This window comes from Mytilus galloprovincialis, chromosome 8 (assembly GCF_965363235.1).
Source record: "Mytilus galloprovincialis chromosome 8, xbMytGall1.hap1.1, whole genome shotgun sequence".
Classification (NCBI taxonomy): Eukaryota; Metazoa; Mollusca; class Bivalvia; order Mytilida; family Mytilidae; genus Mytilus; species Mytilus galloprovincialis.
In genome coordinates this window covers 16,174,973-16,198,199 of record NC_134845.1, presented here as the reverse complement: position 1 = coordinate 16,198,199, position 23,227 = coordinate 16,174,973, and the positions used below count along the sequence as shown (strand labels likewise).

Genomic DNA, 23,227 nt, shown 5'->3' with positions numbered 1-23,227 from the left:
GATATCCGGGATGTATTGACAGCAACATAATTTCTCCAATTATAAGCAGAAAATACGTAACATTTTGCACCTAAAAATTTTCCTTATACATATTTTTTTTATATTCTGAGCAGATATGAAGCCAGAAAACGCATGGTAGTAACGTTTGTCACCTGAAGTATACATATGACGTCACAAAGGTTAGGTGCCGAAAAAAAATAACATAATTTCGAAGAGTTTTCGTTTGACAAAAATTGTACACCGAAATATTGAATCATGTTTGCGGACGTCCACTGGTTGTTTTATTATTGCAAATATCTAAACTCAGTTTGCAACAGTACACCTACTTCCAAAAAGCTTCAAATACAATACAGTTATCTCTCAAATATATCAATACTCGTTGTACACTCAATACTCCTGTTTCTAAACTAGATGCCGTCTTTTAATTTCTTGTTGTGGGGTCGTCCTGTTGATAGACGGACATTGCTGTTTATCTTTTATGTGTTTCACTAAAAAGGGGGGTTGTGCTCACTTAAAACTAGTTTATCTGTACCACATTTTCTGCCTTGCCCAAAGTCATGGTTTCTGGACCATTTGTTATCCGTCGTTGTATGCCCTTACTTTTACTTTACCTTTTTAAAAATGATAGGTTTACATTAGTGAGACTAACGTTTTTGCATTAATCTGTGTTTTTCGAATCTTTTAAAGTTATCTTCCTACCGTACCATATTATCCAAAAATGTTCAACTCAATACCCTTTTGAGAATACATTATATTAATAGATAGCGTGCTTTACATAAACCTATCATAGTGAAGCTTCAATCAAAAATGATTGAAATGCCAAATCAAGTTAAGTAAGCATAAAAGAGACACATCTCCCTACTTTTCGTCTTCATCATATTGCCTTGATTAAATTATGACAGGTTTCATTGGTCTGTAAGTCATGATAAACCCGATATAAATAAGCAGATACAGAAAAATGGTTACCTAAATTTTTGGGTAAGGTACACTAATTATTATGATATAACTCATTTACCTGAATATATTTTAATTAATAGGAATAATAAGAAATAGTATAATTATTCACAACATTGTTTAAGAAGCACATTTTAATGCTGGAACACCTCCAACCCACACCCTGTCTTTCTGTCGATGGGAAGTCAGAACCTCCTCCTCAATGTCATGCTTATATTGTACCCATTTCCGGTAGCAATCTACCTGATCTCTAATATAGGAATGACATGGATAATTTTGTACCTGAAATATAATAAAATTCAAATACAAGGGTTTAGAAATTCAAAACACAATCGAGAATTGTAAATCAATACTCAAATCCCCACCCAATCCACACTCACAGCTAAAAAAACAAGGCTAAGTAGGCAAAATCCTACAAACGTTTCCTGCCCTATATAAACTGTCAATTATGTTTATATTACATTAAAAAACTTATTATAATTGACTCATGGTATCTACGTTTATCCATAAATCCCTTAGAGAGTAGTATTTATATTAGCTGTTTCTGTTGGCCGAAAAAATATTCACTGTCCAATTCACAAATTACAAGTAATGTATAGTGTAGTCTTTAGTACTTTTACTGGTGTGCAATTATGAACTCTCTTAAGTTGCGATGCGTTTGCCTTGGAAAAAATATAAACAGTCAGGTGATGATCTACCGAATTAGCTTATCCTTCCGGAGCACAAGAGATCACCCCAGATTTTGGTGGTGTTCGTGTTGCTAATATAAAAAAGAAGATGTGGTATGATTGCCAATGAGACAACTATCCACAAAAGACCAAAATAACACAGACATTAACAACTATAGGTCACCGTACGGCCTTCTAGTTTCGATGTTGTTTCTTGTGTACTATTATTTGTATGTTTATGTTTTTCATTTTTAGCCATGGCGCTGTCAGTTTATTTTCGATTTATGAGTTTGACTGTTTCTCTGGTATCTTTCGCTCCTCTTTCAATACAATTTCAAGTTTTTACCGAATCCAAAGGTCATAAGATGTAGTCCATAAAAACTCACAACTAAAATACCGAATCCAAAGGTAATAAGATGTAGTCCATAAAAACTCACAACTTAAATACTGAATCCAAAGGTAATAAGATGTAGTCCATAAAAACTCACAACTAAAATACCGAATCCAAAGGTCATAAGATGTAGTCCATAAAAACTCACAACTAAAATACCGAATCCAAAGGTCATAAGATGTAGTCCATAAAAACTCACAACCAAAATACCGAATCCAAAGGTCATAAGATGTAGTCCATAAAAACTCACAACTAAAATACCGAATCCAAAGGTCATGAGATGTAGTCCATAAAAACTCACAACTAAAATACCGAATCCAAAGGCCATAAGATGTAGTCCATAAAAACTCACAACTAAAATACCGAATCCAAAGGTCATAAGATGTAGTCCATAAAAACTCACAACTAAAATACCGAATCCAAAGGTCATATTAAGATGTAGTCCATAATCACTGACAAAACAGACGTTATAAACCAAGGGAATGTATGTAAAACAATGATATATACCTGACATGGTAAATAAAGGCAATAGTAGTATACCGGTGTTCAAAAGTCACAAATCGATTCAAGGAAAACAAATCCGGGTTATAAACCAAAACCAAGGGAAACAACTCAACTGTAAGAGGAAAACAAAGGAACAAAAAGAACATCGAAATGCAACAAAAACAAACGCCAACACACATAGAAACGAACTATTTGATAACAACTGCTCTATTACAAATTCAGTACAGGACATTTTATGAAAAAATGGTAGGTTGAACCTGGTTTAATGGCTAGCCAAACATCAATATTTATGGCAATGTTAGGAAATATAGCTAACACTACGATACAGAAATACAGCACACACACACACGCAAGAACATTCATATCAGAGAAACGCACTCATAAACAATATAATAGTCGACACAACATGCAAAACGTAGAACAATAGCAAACATATTCCTTCAACGACACATACCACAGGATGGCAAACACAGTGACGTGCTTACGTAACTAAGATGTTATATAAACGCATTTCCCGCATTAGGATAGTTTACACCTGATTTAATAGCTAGCTTCACATCCAACTTATACACAGTTGTTTATTGTCCCTCGTACTCTTATTGCTTTTGGTTTAAATTATGTACCTGGTGTTACTACTCATATCAAAGTTGCGTATATCGTCTGGATTTTCTATATTTTTGGTTCATGACAGGTTCCTGGATTAGGCATTTTGATAAAGTATAAAAGGCACGCACTCCGCCTTACATCTCCAACATGTGGAATTTAAAGCTGGAACTTTTATATATTTCGCAGTTTTTTTTTACTTTAAAGAATGCATATATGATCTCAAGATTTGTTTTGTAAATAATTTTCCACAAATGGCAGACTGTTGAACATTGTGAAATTTTGCATACAGTTTGCAATGTTTGTCCTTCTTGCTAAACAATTACAACAACTCACACATTTACACCACGCAGAATACACTATACTAATGTACGTAGCAAGTCAAGAATATAAGTTTTGAATTTTTCTTTGAGTTTGTTATTTCACTTTTTAGAATGTGTATTTTTTTCAGGATCATTATTTTTCCTCTTAAGTTTCACAACTAACAGATCTAGAATGTTAAACCTTTTTTGACTGATGCATCAAATGTGTCTTTTATAAACAACTGTTTTCAAAATTGAAATGTATCGTCCCGAACATGCATGAGCTATTTGCCACTGAACGTTAAACGACCATCAAAAACCGAGCAACTGTTAACTGAATCAAATTTTTAAAGTATACTCTATTTCTGCATGGCTGAAGCAATGATACCACCATTGTCTTAAAAAATAGAGTTAAAAACTCAGTTATTCAAATGAATCACACGTAAAAATTTTCATGTTATTTTCACGTGAACTTTACAAAAATATGAAGGTATTTTTTATGATTTTAATTAAATTTTAGAATAAAGATATTATTTGAATAATCTTATTTTAAAAATTTACGTGAATTTAACGTGTACCAAATTTCGGTGATTTATTCATGAATTATTATCATAAGATTCACGTGGAACCAACCAGTTCAAGCAAGTTTCAAGTATATGCTAGTTTGGTGTGAAAATCAGACGAGATTTATGTTAATTTATGTGAGTGAAATTTCCATGTGCAGGACGAAATAAATTATATCAGTAGAATTTTACATTGCATTACTAGGAAATTTACGGAACCCCACATGGGAAATGAAAATAAAATAAACACCATTCAGATCCCGACTTATATTTTGTTTTCCATATCTCTGAGTAGGAATAACGTTTCATTCTGTATTCAATAACGTCACACGTTTTCGGTCAAATTCTAAGGGTATCAATCAATTGTGAAGCCATTTATCTAAAAAACAAGATGGTGACATATAGAACATAGCCATACATTGGAAAATCTATAAAGGTATGCCGAAAAATAGGCATTTCCCCTATATACCTATGTAAATTTCTCGCCAAAATTGACGTTTTCCTATTAAAATATCAAGAAAACAAAAATGGTGACCTCCATTTTTTATTACATATTCAGATGTAACTCGATTCGAAGAACACGTGTGCCAAAAAGTTTGGAAATCAGAAGATATGCCATTCGGTATCGTGTTACCTTAATATAATACTAATTATTTCCATTCATCCATTTATCATTTTAGTAATATTAAAAAAAGAAAGCCTGATTAGAAAATCACAAATCCAAGCGTTGATGGAATGAAATGTTAAATAGGGTAACGACCTATTCTTAATGAAAATTCAATGTTTTTTTAATCATTGGTTGTTTCAAAGCAACAGGAAATGTATCAGTCAAATTGCCATTTGTATTGTTGCTAATTGCTTGAAAACACCATTCTATTTTCTATAAGCCTCATTTGACATTTGATTTTATCTTCAAGGGAAGGTGTTGGAACAACTATTTTTAGATTAAGCAAAACTAAAAACAACAATACCTTAATTTATTGGTTATTAAAAAAGCATTGTGGACAAATTGTCTGTATTCAACTAACTAATGACTTATAGATTGCACTTTCAGGAGACACCACAACATTAGTTATAGTTGCAACAGGTTGTTTGAGAATAACTATTTCATATTGATTTGTTTGTACTTTTGTAAAGTACAAAAGTTACCCGGGTTTTTAAAAACAAATTTGATTTTGATGTTCACAAACTATTTACTGGATTTGTTATATTATGACCAACACAACGGGTGCCACATGTGGAGCAGGATCTGCTTACCCTTCCGGAGCACCTGAGATCACCCCAGTTTTTGGTTGTGATCGTGTTGCTTATTCTTTAGTTTTCTATGTTATGTCACGTGTACTATTGTTTGTCTGTTTGTCTTTTTCATTTTTAGCCATGGCGTTGTCAGCTTATTTTCGATTTATGAGTTTGACTGCCCTCTTGTATCTTTCGCCCCTCTTTTACATTCTTTTTTTTTTACATGTAATGTTTGTCATCCAGCATATATTATTGAAGTTATTCCCAAAGCACGTTTTAACTTCTGAAGATAGGTGGTCGGGCGTCTCTTCATAAATGCGTGTTGTAAAAACTTAAATTTGATGAACAATAGTTAACCAAAGTGCAAAATCTCCCATGTCTAACTGAGGCGATACAAAGCTAGGAATATCTTAGTAAGCAAAACCCAAGGAAATTCAATAAACGCTGAAAATAACCGAGACCAGTTGCCTCAAAAGGATTAGAGTCTCCTGTCATTTATGCATCACCATAACAAACGATAAATTTACATATCAGACTACTATACAGCTACAGTTATATGACAGCGATATAATTATGCTAGTGCGTTGAGACACAGACACATCTTATAGGTCAACGAGATAGGATAGCATAATCTCAATAATTACAAAGGAACACATTTCCCCGTTTTTTTTCAGGAAATAGGGAAACTAAAATAAAAAAAAAATGAATGTTAAGGGTTAAAAAGATTTTGGCTCTTTTATTAATGAACTTTTTGGTACTTTTGATCCCTTAAATATTGATTTCCCCAATTTCCTCCTTAAATGAAAATGTATCATACATTATAATCCAACAACTAGGTTAACACCCATGTCGGTTCCTGAAGGTCTTGTCTGTCTATTAAATGGTATCATTATATAACTTTAATATAAAGTAAAATACCAAAATTCCGAGAAAATTCTAAACGGAAAGTCTCTAAGTAAATGACAAAATCAAATGCTCAAACACACCAAACGAATTGATAGCAACTGACACATTCCAGACTAAGTACAGACATTTTCTTATGTAAAAAATAAAGAATTAAACCTTGTTTTATAGCTAGTTAAACTCCACATTCTAATTTGTATTTTTCAGTTAATAGATTATGCTATTAAAGCAACTCCTCCTGGAAAACTTTTTTTTCGACGTTTAAGTCCAGTGGTCAGCACATTTTTTGTGTTGACATGCAATATTATTGACAAGGTAAATATTTGAGAAAAAGACTACTGTTTTTCTACCTCAGGTACTGACAACCTAAGCCATATTGGACACGATTATTTCGGAACGTTGGCTTCCAAAGTTCTTGGAAATCGTTATTAGTTTGGCTCTTCAACTGTTTTGATTCGAAAGCCACTATGAACCTTAGGGTGCAATCAACAGTTTTTTACGTGACGTCATTCTGTAACAGGGCATGTAATAGTGGACCCATCATGCAGAAGTCAGATATTCATAGTTATATAGATATCTATACATCAATGGAAAGATAATTCTATGAACTTTCTGAATAAATAAAAAAAAATCCAACATCTCTTGTTTAAACATGCAAATTGGTACAAGTTATCAGCTGGAAATTAGGCATTTTCCCCCTAAAAAAACCTTAAAAACAGACCACCTTTGGACACACGGATCAGTAACCTGTGCATATATTTGAGATTTCTTATAATATGCATTTCGAAGAGCTTATCCGGCTGATTTAAGAAAATGTAGTTTCAGCCTACGTTCGCCTGCTCCGAAAGGAGCTATCTTACCTGACAAATCAAAGTGCTTTTTGCAACAGGTGAAAATCAGCTGTTTATGGAGTTGCCTCCCATATAGTAGGAAGTCACAAAAACATTTTTTTTTTTTAAATCTTGACAAAAGTGGCATTTTAATTGAACTTCAATATATGTTTTTCACATTGAACATAAAAAACAATCAACTTTTTCATTTAGTGGTATATAAATAGCAGGGAATTCCATCAGTATGTAAATCTCACTGGGGAAATACCCCTAGTTTTTAGTACGAAACTGTTTATAGCACCCTTAAGCAAAACCTTGTATGCGATATATAAAAAATTCTCAGCTTTTCTGAATCTGTACACTATACCGATTAAAATGATGTCTTACTTTAAGGATTGTGACCACAAATAGTGAAACTACAGCTCTTTTTTTATGTCTCGCGGTAGTGGCATATTGGCCAGTGGCAAACAGTTTAACTGGCAAATCCCAAACATTTCCTGTATCACATTTTCATCAGTTTTACAAAGAAAATAAATCATAAAATAGGGTTTCTTTTAAATAAATAGAATAAAAACTATGAAATAGGCATGAATAAAGTTACTTTAAATAGAGTTTGTTCCTAGTACTATATGAACTAAGTTATAGCTGAGTTGAGAAAATATTGAAATAGTGTTTTTCTTAGGAATGGCATGTGTACCTTTTTTACTATAAAAAGTACCAAATATATATTATAATGAATAAAACTTTATGTAACACTGATCAGGAGTAAAGGTCAAAGTAGAAAAAATCTACACTTTTCATATGCAACTTTTGGTTCCAAATATATGAGAGATTGAATAAAAATATCATGACGTCGCAAAAAATTAAAAAACTTCAATATTCGCACAGAGTCTGGTTTTCTTATATCTGGTTGCTATGTACAAATCTGTAATATTTGCATTAAATATACCAAACTGATGCTTTTAAATTAATGTATACATGCCGTACAATATTTTTCAGAATTATTTTACTCCATTCGCAAACACATTTCTATGCTAAAACATCACTAATATTTTGTATTTGTCCCTTAAGGGTGCAATCAACAGTTTTTTACGTGACGTCATTCTGTAACAGGGCATGTAATAGTGGACCCATCATGCAGAAGTCAGATATTCATAGTTATATAGATATCTATACATCAATGGAAAGATAATTCTATGAACTTTCTGAATAAATAAAAAAAAAATCCAACATCTCTTGTTTAAACATGCAAATTGGTACAAGTTATCAGCTGGAAATTAGGCATTTTCCCCCTAAAAAAACCTTAAAAACAGACCACCTTTGGACACACGGATCAGTAACCTGTGCATATATTTGAGATTTCTTATAATATGCATTTCGAAGAGCTTATCCGGCTGATTTAAGAAAATGTAGTTTCAGCCTACGTTCGCCTGCTCCGAAAGGAGCTATCTTACCTGACAAATCAAAGTGCTTTTTGCAACAGGTGAAAATCAGCTGTTTATGGAGTTGCCTCCCATATAGTAGGAAGTCACAAAAACATTTTTTTTTTTTAAATCTTGACAAAAGTGGCATTTTAATTGAACTTCAATATATGTTTTTCACATTGAACATAAAAAACAATCAACTTTTTCATTTAGTGGTATATAAATAGCAGGGAATTCCATCAGTATGTAAATCTCACTGGGGAAATACCCCTAGTTTTTAGTACGAAACTGTTTATAGCACCCTTAAGCAAAACCTTGTATGCGATATATAAAAAATTCTCAGCTTTTCTGAATCTGTACACTATACCGATTAAAATGATGTCTTACTTTAAGGATTGTGACCACAAATAGTGAAACTACAGCTCTTTTTTTATGTCTCGCGGTAGTGGCATATTGGCCAGTGGCAAACAGTTTAACTGGCAAATCCCAAACATTTCCTGTATCACATTTTCATCAGTTTTACAAAGAAAATAAATCATAAAATAGGGTTTCTTTTAAATAAATAGAATAAAAACTATGAAATAGGCATGAATAAAGTTACTTTAAATAGATTTTGTTCCTAGTACTATATGAACTAAGTTATAGCTGAGTTGAGAAAATATTGAAATAGTGTTTTTCTTAGGAATGGCATGTGTACCTTTTTTACTATAAAAAGTACCAAATATATATTATAATGAATAAAACTTTATGTAACACTGATCAGGAGTAAAGGTCAAAGTAGAAAAAATCTACACTTTTCATATGCAACTTTTGGTTCCAAATATATGAGAGATTGAATAAAAATATCATGACGTCGCAAAAAATTAAAAAACTTCAATATTCGCACAGAGTCTGGTTTTCTTATATCTGGTTGCTATGTACAAATCTGTAATATTTGCATTAAATATACCAAACTGATGCTTTTAAATTAATGTATACATGCCGTACAATATTTTTCAGAATTATTTTACTCCATTCGCAAACACATTTCTATGCTAAAACATCACTAATATTTTGTATTTGTCCCTTAAGGGTGCAATCAACAGTTTTTTACGTGACGTCATTCTGTAACAGGGCATGTAATAGTGGACCCATCATGCAGAAGTCAGATATTCATAGTTATATAGATATCTATACATCAATGGAAAGATAATTCTATGAACTTTCTGAATAAATAAAAAAAAATCCAACATCTCTTGTTTAAACATGCAAATTGGTACAAGTTATCAGCTGGAAATTAGGCATTTTCCCCCTAAAAAAACCTTAAAAACAGACCACCTTTGGACACACGGATCAGTAACCTGTGCATATATTTGAGATTTCTTATAATATGCATTTCGAAGAGCTTATCCGGCTGATTTAAGAAAATGTAGTTTCAGCCTACGTTCGCCTGCTCCGAAAGGAGCTATCTTACCTGACAAATCAAAGTGCTTTTTGCAACAGGTGAAAATCAGCTGTTTATGGAGTTGCCTCCCATATAGTAGGAAGTCACAAAAACATTTTTTTTTTTTAAATCTTGACAAAAGTGGCATTTTAATTGAACTTCAATATATGTTTTTCACATTGAACATAAAAAACAATCAACTTTTTCATTTAGTGGTATATAAATAGCAGGGAATTCCATCAGTATGTAAATCTCACTGGGGAAATACCCCTAGTTTTTAGTACGAAACTGTTTATAGCACCCTTAAGCAAAACCTTGTATGCGATATATAAAAAATTCTCAGCTTTTCTGAATCTGTACACTATACCGATTAAAATGATGTCTTACTTTAAGGATTGTGACCACAAATAGTGAAACTACAGCTCTTTTTTTATGTCTCGCGGTAGTGGCATATTGGCCAGTGGCAAACAGTTTAACTGGCAAATCCCAAACATTTCCTGTATCACATTTTCATCAGTTTTACAAAGAAAATAAATCATAAAATAGGGTTTCTTTTAAATAAATAGAATAAAAACTATGAAATAGGCATGAATAAAGTTACTTTAAATAGATTTTGTTCCTAGTACTATATGAACTAAGTTATAGCTGAGTTGAGAAAATATTGAAATAGTGTTTTTCTTAGGAATGGCATGTGTACCTTTTTTACTATAAAAAGTACCAAATATATATTATAATGAATAAAACTTTATGTAACACTGATCAGGAGTAAAGGTCAAAGTAGAAAAAATCTACACTTTTCATATGCAACTTTTGGTTCCAAATATATGAGAGATTGAATAAAAATATCATGACGTCGCAAAAAATTAAAAAACTTCAATATTCGCACAGAGTCTGGTTTTCTTATATCTGGTTGCTATGTACAAATCTGTAATATTTGCATTAAATATACCAAACTGATGCTTTTAAATTAATGTATACATGCCGTACAATATTTTTCAGAATTATTTTACTCCATTCGCAAACACATTTCTATGCTAAAACATCACTAATATTTTGTATTTGTCCCTTAAGGGTGCAATCAACAGTTTTTTACGTGACGTCATTCTGTAACAGGGCATGTAATAGTGGACCCATCATGCAGAAGTCAGATATTCATAGTTATATAGATATCTATACATCAATGGAAAGATAATTCTATGAACTTTCTGAATAAATAAAAAAAAATCCAACATCTCTTGTTTAAACATGCAAATTGGTACAAGTTATCAGCTGGAAATTAGGCATTTTCCCCCTAAAAAAACCTTAAAAACAGACCACCTTTGGACACACGGATCAGTAACCTGTGCATATATTTGAGATTTCTTATAATATGCATTTCGAAGAGCTTATCCGGCTGATTTAAGAAAATGTAGTTTCAGCCTACGTTCGCCTGCTCCGAAAGGAGCTATCTTACCTGACAAATCAAAGTGCTTTTTGCAACAGGTGAAAATCAGCTGTTTATGGAGTTGCCTCCCATATAGTAGGAAGTCACAAAAACATTTTTTTTTTTTAAATCTTGACAAAAGTGGCATTTTAATTGAACTTCAATATATGTTTTTCACATTGAACATAAAAAACAATCAACTTTTTCATTTAGTGGTATATAAATAGCAGGGAATTCCATCAGTATGTAAATCTCACTGGGGAAATACCCCTAGTTTTTAGTACGAAACTGTTTATAGCACCCTTAAGCAAAACCTTGTATGCGATATATAAAAAATTCTCAGCTTTTCTGAATCTGTACACTATACCGATTAAAATGATGTCTTACTTTAAGGATTGTGACCACAAATAGTGAAACTACAGCTCTTTTTTTATGTCTCGCGGTAGTGGCATATTGGCCAGTGGCAAACAGTTTAACTGGCAAATCCCAAACATTTCCTGTATCACATTTTCATCAGTTTTACAAAGAAAATAAATCATAAAATAGGGTTTCTTTTAAATAAATAGAATAAAAACTATGAAATAGGCATGAATAAAGTTACTTTAAATAGATTTTGTTCCTAGTACTATATGAACTAAGTTATAGCTGAGTTGAGAAAATATTGAAATAGTGTTTTTCTTAGGAATGGCATGTGTACCTTTTTTACTATAAAAAGTACCAAATATATATTATAATGAATAAAACTTTATGTAACACTGATCAGGAGTAAAGGTCAAAGTAGAAAAAATCTACACTTTTCATATGCAACTTTTGGTTCCAAATATATGAGAGATTGAATAAAAATATCATGACGTCGCAAAAAATTAAAAAACTTCAATATTCGCACAGAGTCTGGTTTTCTTATATCTGGTTGCTATGTACAAATCTGTAATATTTGCATTAAATATACCAAACTGATGCTTTTAAATTAATGTATACATGCCGTACAATATTTTTCAGAATTATTTTACTCCATTCGCAAACACATTTCTATGCTAAAACATCACTAATATTTTGTATTTGTCCCTTAAGAGTGCAATCAACAGTTTTTTACGTGACGTCATTCTGTAACAGGGCATGTAATAGTGGACCCATCATGCAGAAGTCAGATATTCATAGTTATATAGATATCTATACATCAATGGAAAGATAATTCTATGAACTTTCTGAATAAATAAAAAAAAATCCAACATCTCTTGTTTAAACATGCAAATTGGTACAAGTTATCAGCTGGAAATTAGGCATTTTCCCCCTAAAAAAACCTTAAAAACAGACCACCTTTGGACACACGGATCAGTAACCTGTGCATATATTTGAGATTTCTTATAATATGCATTTCGAAGAGCTTATCCGGCTGATTTAAGAAAATGTAGTTTCAGCCTACGTTCGCCTGCTCCGAAAGGAGCTATCTTACCTGACAAATCAAAGTGCTTTTTGCAACAGGTGAAAATCAGCTGTTTATGGAGTTGCCTCCCATATAGTAGGAAGTCACAAAAACATTTTTTTTTTTAAATCTTGACAAAAGTGGCATTTTAATTGAACTTCAATATATGTTTTTCACATTGAACATAAAAAACAATCAACTTTTTCATTTAGTGGTATATAAATAGCAGGGAATTCCATCAGTATGTAAATCTCACTGGGGAAATACCCCTAGTTTTTAGTACGAAACTGTTTATAGCACCCTTAAGCAAAACCTTGTATGCGATATATAAAAAATTCTCAGCTTTTCTGAATCTGTACACTATACCGATTAAAATGATGTCTTACTTTAAGGATTGTGACCACAAATAGTGAAACTACAGCTCTTTTTTTATGTCTCGCGGTAGTGGCATATTGGCCAGTGGCAAACAGTTTAACTGGCAAATCCCAAACATTTCCTGTATCACATTTTCATCAGTTTTACAAAGAAAATAAATCATAAAATAGGGTTTCTTTTAAATAAATAGAATAAAAACTATGAAATAGGCATGAATAAAGTTACTTTAAATAGATTTTGTTCCTAGTACTATATGAACTAAGTTATAGCTGAGTTGAGAAAATATTGAAATAGTGTTTTTCTTAGGAATGGCATGTGTACCTTTTTTACTATAAAAAGTACCAAATATATATTATAATGAATAAAACTTTATGTAACACTGATCAGGAGTAAAGGTCAAAGTAGAAAAAATCTACACTTTTCATATGCAACTTTTGGTTCCAAATATATGAGAGATTGAATAAAAATATCATGACGTCGCAAAAAATTAAAAAACTTCAATATTCTCACAGAGTCTGGTTTTCTTATATCTGGTTGCTATGTACAAATCTGTAATATTTGCATTAAATATACCAAACTGATGCTTTTAAATTAATGTATACATGCCGTACAATATTTTTCAGAATTATTTTACTCCATTCGCAAACACATTTCTATGCTAAAACATCACTAATATTTTGTATTTGTCCCTTAAGGGTGCAATCAACAGTTTTTTACGTGACGTCATTCTGTAACAGGGCATGTAATAGTGGACCCATCATGCAGAAGTCAGATATTCATAGTTATATAGATATCTATACATCAATGGAAAGATAATTCTATGAACTTTCTGAATAAATAAAAAAAAATCCAACATCTCTTGTTTAAACATGCAAATTGGTACAAGTTATCAGCTGGAAATTAGGCATTTTCCCCCTAAAAAAACCTTAAAAACAGACCACCTTTGGACACACGGATCAGTAACCTGTGCATATATTTGAGATTTCTTATAATATGCATTTCGAAGAGCTTATCCGGCTGATTTAAGAAAATGTAGTTTCAGCCTACGTTCGCCTGCTCCGAAAGGAGCTATCTTACCTGACAAATCAAAGTGCTTTTTGCAACAGGTGAAAATCAGCTGTTTATGGAGTTGCCTCCCATATAGTAGGAAGTCACAAAAACATTTTTTTTTTTTTAAATCTTGACAAAAGTGGCATTTTAATTGAACTTCAATATATGTTTTTCACATTGAACATAAAAAACAATCAACTTTTTCATTTAGTGGTATATAAATAGCAGGGAATTCCATCAGTATGTAAATCTCACTGGGGAAATACCCCTAGTTTTTAGTACGAAACTGTTTATAGCACCCTTAAGCAAAACCTTGTATGCGATATATAAAAAATTCTCAGCTTTTCTGAATCTGTACACTATACCGATTAAAATGATGTCTTACTTTAAGGATTGTGACCACAAATAGTGAAACTACAGCTCTTTTTTTATGTCTCGCGGTAGTGGCATATTGGCCAGTGGCAAACAGTTTAACTGGCAAATCCCAAACATTTCCTGTATCACATTTTCATCAGTTTTACAAAGAAAATAAATCATAAAATAGGGTTTCTTTTAAATAAATAGAATAAAAACTATGAAATAGGCATGAATAAAGTTACTTTAAATAGATTTTGTTCCTAGTACTATATGAACTAAGTTATAGCTGAGTTGAGAAAATATTGAAATAGTGTTTTTCTTAGGAATGGCATGTGTACCTTTTTTACTATAAAAAGTACCAAATATATATTATAATGAATAAAACTTTATGTAACACTGATCAGGAGTAAAGGTCAAAGTAGAAAAAATCTACACTTTTCATATGCAACTTTTGGTTCCAAATATATGAGAGATTGAATAAAAATATCATGACGTCGCAAAAAATTAAAAAACTTCAATATTCTCACAGAGTCTGGTTTTCTTATATCTGGTTGCTATGTACAAATCTGTAATATTTGCATTAAATATACCAAACTGATGCTTTTAAATTAATGTATACATGCCGTACAATATTTTTCAGAATTATTTTACTCCATTCGCAAACACATTTCTATGCTAAAACATCACTAATATTTTGTATTTGTCCCTTAAGGGTGCAATCAACAGTTTTTTACGTGACGTCATTCTGTAACAGGGCATGTAATAGTGGACCCATCATGCAGAAGTCAGATATTCATAGTTATATAGATATCTATACATCAATGGAAAGATAATTCTATGAACTTTCTGAATAAATAAAAAAAAATCCAACATCTCTTGTTTAAACATGCAAATTGGTACAAGTTATCAGCTGGAAATTAGGCATTTTCCCCCTAAAAAAACCTTAAAAACAGACCACCTTTGGACACACGGATCAGTAACCTGTGCATATATTTGAGATTTCTTATAATATGCATTTCGAAGAGCTTATCCGGCTGATTTAAGAAAATGTAGTTTCAGCCTACGTTCGCCTGCTCCGAAAGGAGCTATCTTACCTGACAAATCAAAGTGCTTTTTGCAACAGGTGAAAATCAGCTGTTTATGGAGTTGCCTCCCATATAGTAGGAAGTCACAAAAACATTTTTTTTTTTTAATCTTGACAAAAGTGGCATTTTAATTGAACTTCAATATATGTTTTTCACATTGAACATAAAAAACAATCAACTTTTTCATTTAGTGGTATATAAATAGCAGGGAATTCCATCAGTATGTAAATCTCACTGGGGAAATACCCCTAGTTTTTAGTACGAAACTGTTTATAGCACCCTTATGCAGACAAAATGGTTCTTTAGAAAAATAGGTTATGCTAATTACGGAAATCGGTAAGTACTTTATCTATATGTTTATTTTCTTCCTAAATATATGAATGATTTGTTATATTGAATCTATTCATTTTGAAACTTATTTCCAGAAAACATGATGAAATAAAGAATCTAAAGTTATCATTTGATCTGATATACAATATTAATCAGGTTGAAGACACTCTCAAAAACTAAAAACAATCAATTAAAAAATCATTCATAAACAAAATTATATTCAGATCTTAAACTAAATACCTTATTTTCATAAACTCCAAAAATGAAAAAAAGATCACCTTATGAGTATTCCTCTGCTGGTGGACGTTTCGTTCCCGAGGGTATCACCAGCCCAGTAGTTATCACTTCGGTGTTGACATGAATATCAATTATATGGTCATTTTTATAAATTTCCTGTTACAAAACTAAGGATTTTCTTATCCCAGGAATAGATTACCTTAGCCGTATTTGAGACAACTTTTTGGAATTTTCGGTCCTCAATGCTCTTCAACTTTGTACTTGTTTGGCTTTATAACTATTTTGATCTGATCGTCACTCATGAGTCTTATGTAGATGAAACGTCTGGCGTATTAAATTATAATCCTAGTACCTTTGATAACTATTATAACTAAAACGATGCAAAGTTCCAATAAAACTTTTTTTTGTAATTTCATCCGTTAACCTGACCGGTAATGTATTTATTTATGCTTGGGTGCGTTATTTTAGAAAGATTTGTTTCATTATCTTAACATATTAGTAGTATTAAAGAAAGAGAGACACAATCATATATATATATATACTTACTAAATCATTAACTATTCTGAGCACTTTTATGCTGGCTTCACTTAAGAAAAGTCTTTTGGATATCAAAATACACTCTGCTCCTTCGCTAACTAAACTTAATGTTGTTGATGGTTTAGAAACTAATGATTCCAAGCCCTGCAACAATGTATAACAGCTATGGTTTTGAGTCTGATAAAATAATACTTAACACTTGTAAAATTATTCTTCCTGATATAAGAAACATAACTCTAAAAAATAATTATTGCAAAGTTGAAATTTTAATTCCATGTATGGTAAACTGATACCAAAATCATTGTGTTTAAACTCTACATTATTATGATTGTATGTGATTGTATTTTGTATGTATAAACCTCTTGTTTCACATGTGAATGTGACGAAGTGTTTTAAATAAAGCATATATAGATATTGTTGTTTATAGCTTTCAGTCTTGAATGGTTTATTTATCTGATAATGATAATTCATTTGGGTTTCAATTTCTGTTTTGTAAGTTCGTTGTCATTTTTTACAATAATAAAATATATGTATTAAAACAATGTCAATTGGTATTTTACATTTAGTTTAGTGAAATAAACTTACAAAAACATCCCCGGTTTTCAACTGTGATATCTGGGCAAGAGTTGTACAGTTGTCATCACTGGATTTCTTTTTAATTTCTTTAGAATTTAATTTTTGTTCCTGTCAAACAAAATGAACTTTTTTGTTGATATTTAGATTTACAAGAAACATGACATAACATGTAACATTGCGTTAATAAGTCCTTTGTCATATTCACAAGGACCAAAGAAAAAATATTTCATTAACATAAGTGCTTAGTGACTAAGCATTAGTCAATTAGAGAAGAAACGAAGAACAATTGCATTATTTGATTATGTGCATATTTACATTTGTGATGAACATAGAACATATTTTACCTAACAAAGAAACATATAAATTTATCATACAACCTTGGTGGCAGTGAATTGGTGTCTACCCTGAGTTGTTTTAGGTCGCGGCTTCTCTGTTGGAAGAAAGAAAAGATATAATTAATAAGTTGTCATAGCGTCTATACGTACAGTCCGTAAGTATTGAAAATGTACTATCTAGACTTTCAAAACAATACATCGTAACCTAGTTGTGTTGATCTAGGTTGTGTCAGACGGGTGCCACATGTACAGCAGGATCAGCTTACCCTTCCGGAGCACCTGACATCACCCCTAGTTTTTAGTGGGGTTCCTGTTGCTTATTATTTAGTTTTCTATGTTGTGTCATGTGTTCTATTGTTTGTTTGTTTGTCTTCTTTCATTTTTAGCCAGGCGTTGTCAGTTTATATTCGATTTATGAGTTTGACTGTTCCTCTGGTATTTTTCGTCCCTCTTTTGTGTCAAAAATCGGACAAGTGAAATAACTTTATAAGTAATCTATCAGCTTGTTCCTGCATTCAATTGTAAGCATGATGTGTTATCACAATACAAATATTATTTCTCTTGTTTTTAAATGGAATATCTTTTTCAAGTTTTCTCTAAAATTAATCTGATCCATAAAAATGAATCAGGAAGATTTCAAATATAACAAATGAATGAGGTAAGACTGAAAGTAATATTAGATATAGATATAGCGAAATAATGCATTAGAAGTAGTATACGCTGTCAAGAGCAAGATATTTTTTTACCATATACGGTAGTCATTTAGTTTTAGTTTAATACACATTTTATCTCTACTTTATATTATCTAAAACGGATTTAGAAATACGTTTTTTTCAAACTTTGAGATGTACCTTCAATCTTGGTTAATTGTGAGTCTTGAAGTAGAAGATTTTCTCTGAGTAATTGACTAGTTATCTGCCAGAAAAGAAATTATATACTAGGAATGAAAATATATATCCAATGAGTATCAGAATCAAATCTTGCCCAACACTATTCACATAGTATAATGAGCCAATGTAGAAATGGCTGGCATTGTTTACATTCATTTCTCTGATGTTAAAGTTAACGTAACAGTAGTTTATCGAAGTTAAAATATGGCTAACCAAGAAAAGACAAATAAAGGAAGCAGAAAAAAACTTTTAAAATGTACGTTGAAATCATCACGTTTGACATATATTCGATCTGTCTATCTGTGTCAATATAGGAGGTAAGAATAAAAGTACGAAGCAAACCTTTTAGTTTTGAAAATATCTTTAATCCTCCCTGACTCACTGAGATATGCAATGTGAGAACCAATTCAAATGTTTGTCAGTATACTTTAAATAGACGTTAAAGAACTTTGCAAGAATCATTTTTACAATGTCTTTGAGAAAGTTTTTTTTATAAATAGCCGTTCTTATGAGGAGTTAAAAACAAGTCGACAAATATGGAAAAATTAGAGGTTTTAGAGTATACAGTTTTTTTTGTGTGCAATAAACAAAGCTCTAAAACAGCAAGTTTTTTTGGATTATATTCAAGAACTAGAACAAAAATTAAATGGAAAAACATAATAAGTTTCTGATTTTTTTACCATGCTGTTCTTTCGTTCCATATTTGGTTTATTGAATAAATTGCTTATAGATCCTCGTTTGGCTAAAGATGCGGTACTTGGTCTTCTTGCCTAAAAAAAAATCCAGAACATTTTGACATTATGATGCAAATGCAGTTAAATAAAGCATCATTTTGTTAGGAAACTCTAAGAAAGTTAAACCTAGCACAGAGCTATCCTTTCCGTAAAAAAACCAAAACAAAAACAAGGCAAAGAAACAGAAAATTTCATATTTCATTCGGTCATTTCCGTCTCACTCGCTATTTTTACAATGAGATACATCCAAAGAATTCATCAGGTTTAAGTATTGGAATCTGGTTAGTACTGGCTACTTTTATGTCTGATCTTTCTTTCGGTTGAAACTCCACCAGATAAAAAGTGAGAAAGTCGATAAATATTTACCAGTTTCATATTTGATTTCTCTGCTTTTGCTGCAAGGACCGTATTGTCAACTGTACCCGTCAACAGTCCAATCTGTATGCGTGAAATTGAGTCTGTTGAACCTGATTCTGTTCAAATAAAAAAAAAACCTAATCATTTAAAGTTTTTTTAACGTCAAATAATGAATTTTAAAAGGCAAACGAAACTTTATATCGTATTCAAACAGATGGAGAAGTTATGAAAACACCGACGGAACTCTTGAGTCTGAATATGCTATAATCTCTTTCTGCAGTTTCCCCATTGTTCTCCTATTTCTCAAATAAAAAAGGGCAAGCCACTCAATATTACCACACCAGTTAAAGCATTTACTATGTCAATACCACGGCATAACTAAACAAAAGCTTAAAGTCTGTAAACACGTTTAATAGATATAGGAAGATGTGGTGTGAGTGCAAATGAGACAACTCTCCATCCATTAATTTATAAAAGTAAACCATTATAGGCCAAGGTACGACCTTGTTTGATGTCTATACCAAAGAATGTATTGTTAGCGAAAAAAAGTTCATTGTGTTTTATGTAGATATCGGCTAACTTACAGCATAATTGTTTTTTAATATCGCAACGTCTCATAAAGTTACACAAATAATGTAACATTCAATTTTCCATATTAAAAAAAATAGTGCCCAAAACTGAATTCAAAACGCGTAATAAAACCTAGTTTTAAATTTGTTTTGTTAACATAAATCTATTTTCTGCACTCTGATCGAGATACCTGTCATTTTAATTTCGTATGCGAATTCGCTTATCATTTTGATTCCCACATTATACAAGTCAGATTATTTGGAATGTTCAGTGCGTTAAAGACTATGCTAATTCTTGTACATTGGGAATGTACCACTTTGTAATAAATGTAGGAATGCTATCAATTGAAAATTCAGAAAAGAAAGAAAAAATACGTACTAGGAACAGGTGCTCTCGATTTTACCCTCAACATAGTAGTATATAATGGAAACGCTTCTTCTAAATCAGGATCAAATACAATACGTCTTTTATCTGATGGCACTTCAGTGAAATCACTTACAAGCTTACATTTACCCTAAAATAGTCAAAACGAGATATTTATACTTCTGAATGACATTCATATTAAAAATCAAATACAAGGCATCTACCAATTCGAGTATTTTAAAGTTTTTAGAAAAACCTGTATTATTCCATTACTTTACATAATAGGATAAGACATTCATTACTAGTAGTCTTTCTTAATTTAGACCAAGAGGGAAAAGACGTGTATTAGTATCTATGTTTTAAACCTCATAAATCCATCTCGAATGCTTAATTTAATAGCAAACATATATACATAGAACACTACGCCCCACTGACACAATATATCCAACGCCAAAAACCCATTTTAAACCTTAATGATAATCCTTTTTATGTGTTTTTAAAAGGCATGTCGATGAAGTTCTATTACAACTGGCTTAAAAAATGAGATAAATTTATGTATAAAATAAGGCTGGTTGTATAATAGATATATTTCTATCATTCTTTTGCCATTTTAATTCAATCATTGAGAGAGTAAATATGATATTTCTTACCGATTTAACGATGACAATGTATTTGCTTAATACACTGTGTCTAATAATGATATCGTCTTCTCTGCAATAAATAAATTATAATAATTATTGACTTTTGGCGATTGGTTCTGGTAGTAATGGCAATGACCTATAATATTTAGATATACACCTAGGTAATTTTTAGAAGAAACTAGGCATTTTACTTACAATGTTTTATAAGGCTGGTGTGGTTATTGTAAAATCATGTTGATTCTTTTGGTCAATTATGTTTTGATTTTGTAACCTTGACTTTCATCAGTATACCTATTATATGCACATGAGAGTAAGGAACCAAAAATAAATTGAAAGCAAAAAACTGACTCGAGGAAGACAAAGACAATGTACAGTGATGATAAAAGTTTTTTTGTGTCTTTCTGTTGCATCGATTATTAATGTCCTCGGTATGAGTATGAACAATTCATTCCTCTTTTGAAATATTATTTTATGATAATCTGTAAATAATATCATCGTCAAATACGTTTTTATCCATAAATTACAATTACATTAGTTTACTAAAATCTGTCTCATTCAATCGTCAAAACTAAAAAGGAATATAAAGTTTGTATTAAATAGTTTGTTCGTGTTACCGACGTGCAAGGGCTGTATAGCCAGTCAAGGTCGTTAAAAACTTCCATTTGTTGTTGTTCGTGTTGTTTTAGTTGACAATCCATTTGATCGGATTCTGGTGAAATGTGTCGCGATGATGAGGTTTTAGCTGATATAAGATTAAGTTTTCTGTCTCGTGTTTTGTTGATTGTTCGTTTCTTTATTTTACCAGGGTTTTGTCATCGATTTTGAATTATTCCTGTGACCGATAACTGTGCAATTACTTACTTGAAGTACTGGAAGAAGAACTCTTTTGGATAATGACGTAACATATCACATGGAAAGTCTTTTAAAAATGGTAATGATCTATAAAAGAGAAACACTTTGTTTAAAAATTGGTAATGATCTATAAAAGAGAAACACTTTGTTTAAAAATGGTAATGATCTATAAAAGAGAAACACTTTGTTTAAAAATTGGTAATGATCTATAAAAGAGAAACACTTTGTTTAAAAATGGTAATGATCTATAAAAGAGAAACACTTTGTTTAAAAATTGGTAATGATCTATAAAAGAGAAACACTTTGTTTAAAAATGGTAATGATCTATAAAAGAGAAACACTTTGTTTAAAAATGGTAATGATCTATAAAAGAGAAACACTTTGTTTAAAAATGGTAATGATCTATAAAAGAGAAAAACTTTGTTTAAAAATGGTAATGATCTATAAAAGAGAAACACTTTGTTTAAAAATGGTAATGATCTATAAAAGTGAAACACTTTAAGTATCCGTTTTCTACATCGGTTATAAATTAAGGAATGTATCTCCCTCATGCAAAGCTCTGATTCCTTTGGACCTTTTGGATTATAGCTCTTCATCTTTTATATAAGCTTTGGATTTCAAATATTTTGGCCACGAGCATCACTGAAGAGACATGTATTGTCGAAATGCGCATCTGGTGCAGGAAAATTGGTATTACTAACATTCAACTTTTAATGGGCGTATTGAGAAGAAATAATCATTCTTTCAAGAGTCAATTTATAATTTGTTATTCGTTGTATCTATGCCAGAGATTAGGAAGAGTTGGTTATTGTTTTTTGGTTATTGAGAATTGTAGTAAATTGTGAGCTTATTATCTCTATTTGTTTTATTTTCTTTAATGGCATTATCAATTAAATTTCTTATGTCAATTTTTATCGTCTTGAATATGCATGACATATGAGTCTTTGCACGTTAAGAAAACATCAAATAATGACAAATCAATTACATTTAACTTTCAAACTTTCAAACTTGAAAATGCTTGCAATATTATGAACGTTTTAACCTAAATTTTATCATAACCTGTGTAAAATTGGAAAATTGTGGACAAAGGACATGTCTTTTAACAAGATTTGCATTTTCCGCAGCAATATTTCCCTTGTTAAAAATGTTCAACGAGAATAACTCCTACACATTTTTTTCAATTTCTATTTGTTTCCGAAATTGACATTTAAGATGTAATTGACATAATGTATTTTTATCAAATTTAGAGCTATTGGGATTAAAAAGAGTACGTTGAGGTAAGAATGAC

General features: G+C 31.3%; 1 protein-coding gene across 1 annotated transcript in view; it reads right to left on the bottom strand.

The window, feature by feature from the left end:
* Positions 1-1,010: 1,010 nt before the first annotated feature.
* Positions 1,011-23,227, bottom strand: part of LOC143085179 (uncharacterized) — a 30,780-nt gene continuing 8,563 nt past the window's right edge. The window contains exons 9-18 of the mRNA XM_076261400.1: positions 21,949-22,026; positions 21,097-21,157; positions 20,462-20,597; positions 19,523-19,629; positions 19,103-19,192; positions 18,384-18,447; positions 17,575-17,627; positions 17,207-17,305; positions 16,631-16,765; positions 1,011-1,236 (exon numbers count right to left, since the gene is read on the bottom strand). Coding sequence (XP_076117515.1) covers positions 1,075-1,236; positions 16,631-16,765; positions 17,207-17,305; positions 17,575-17,627; positions 18,384-18,447; positions 19,103-19,192; positions 19,523-19,629; positions 20,462-20,597; positions 21,097-21,157; positions 21,949-22,026 — 985 coding nt within the window. The 3' untranslated portion in view covers positions 1,011-1,074. The remainder of the gene's footprint in view (positions 1,237-16,630; positions 16,766-17,206; positions 17,306-17,574; positions 17,628-18,383; positions 18,448-19,102; positions 19,193-19,522; positions 19,630-20,461; positions 20,598-21,096; positions 21,158-21,948; positions 22,027-23,227) is intronic.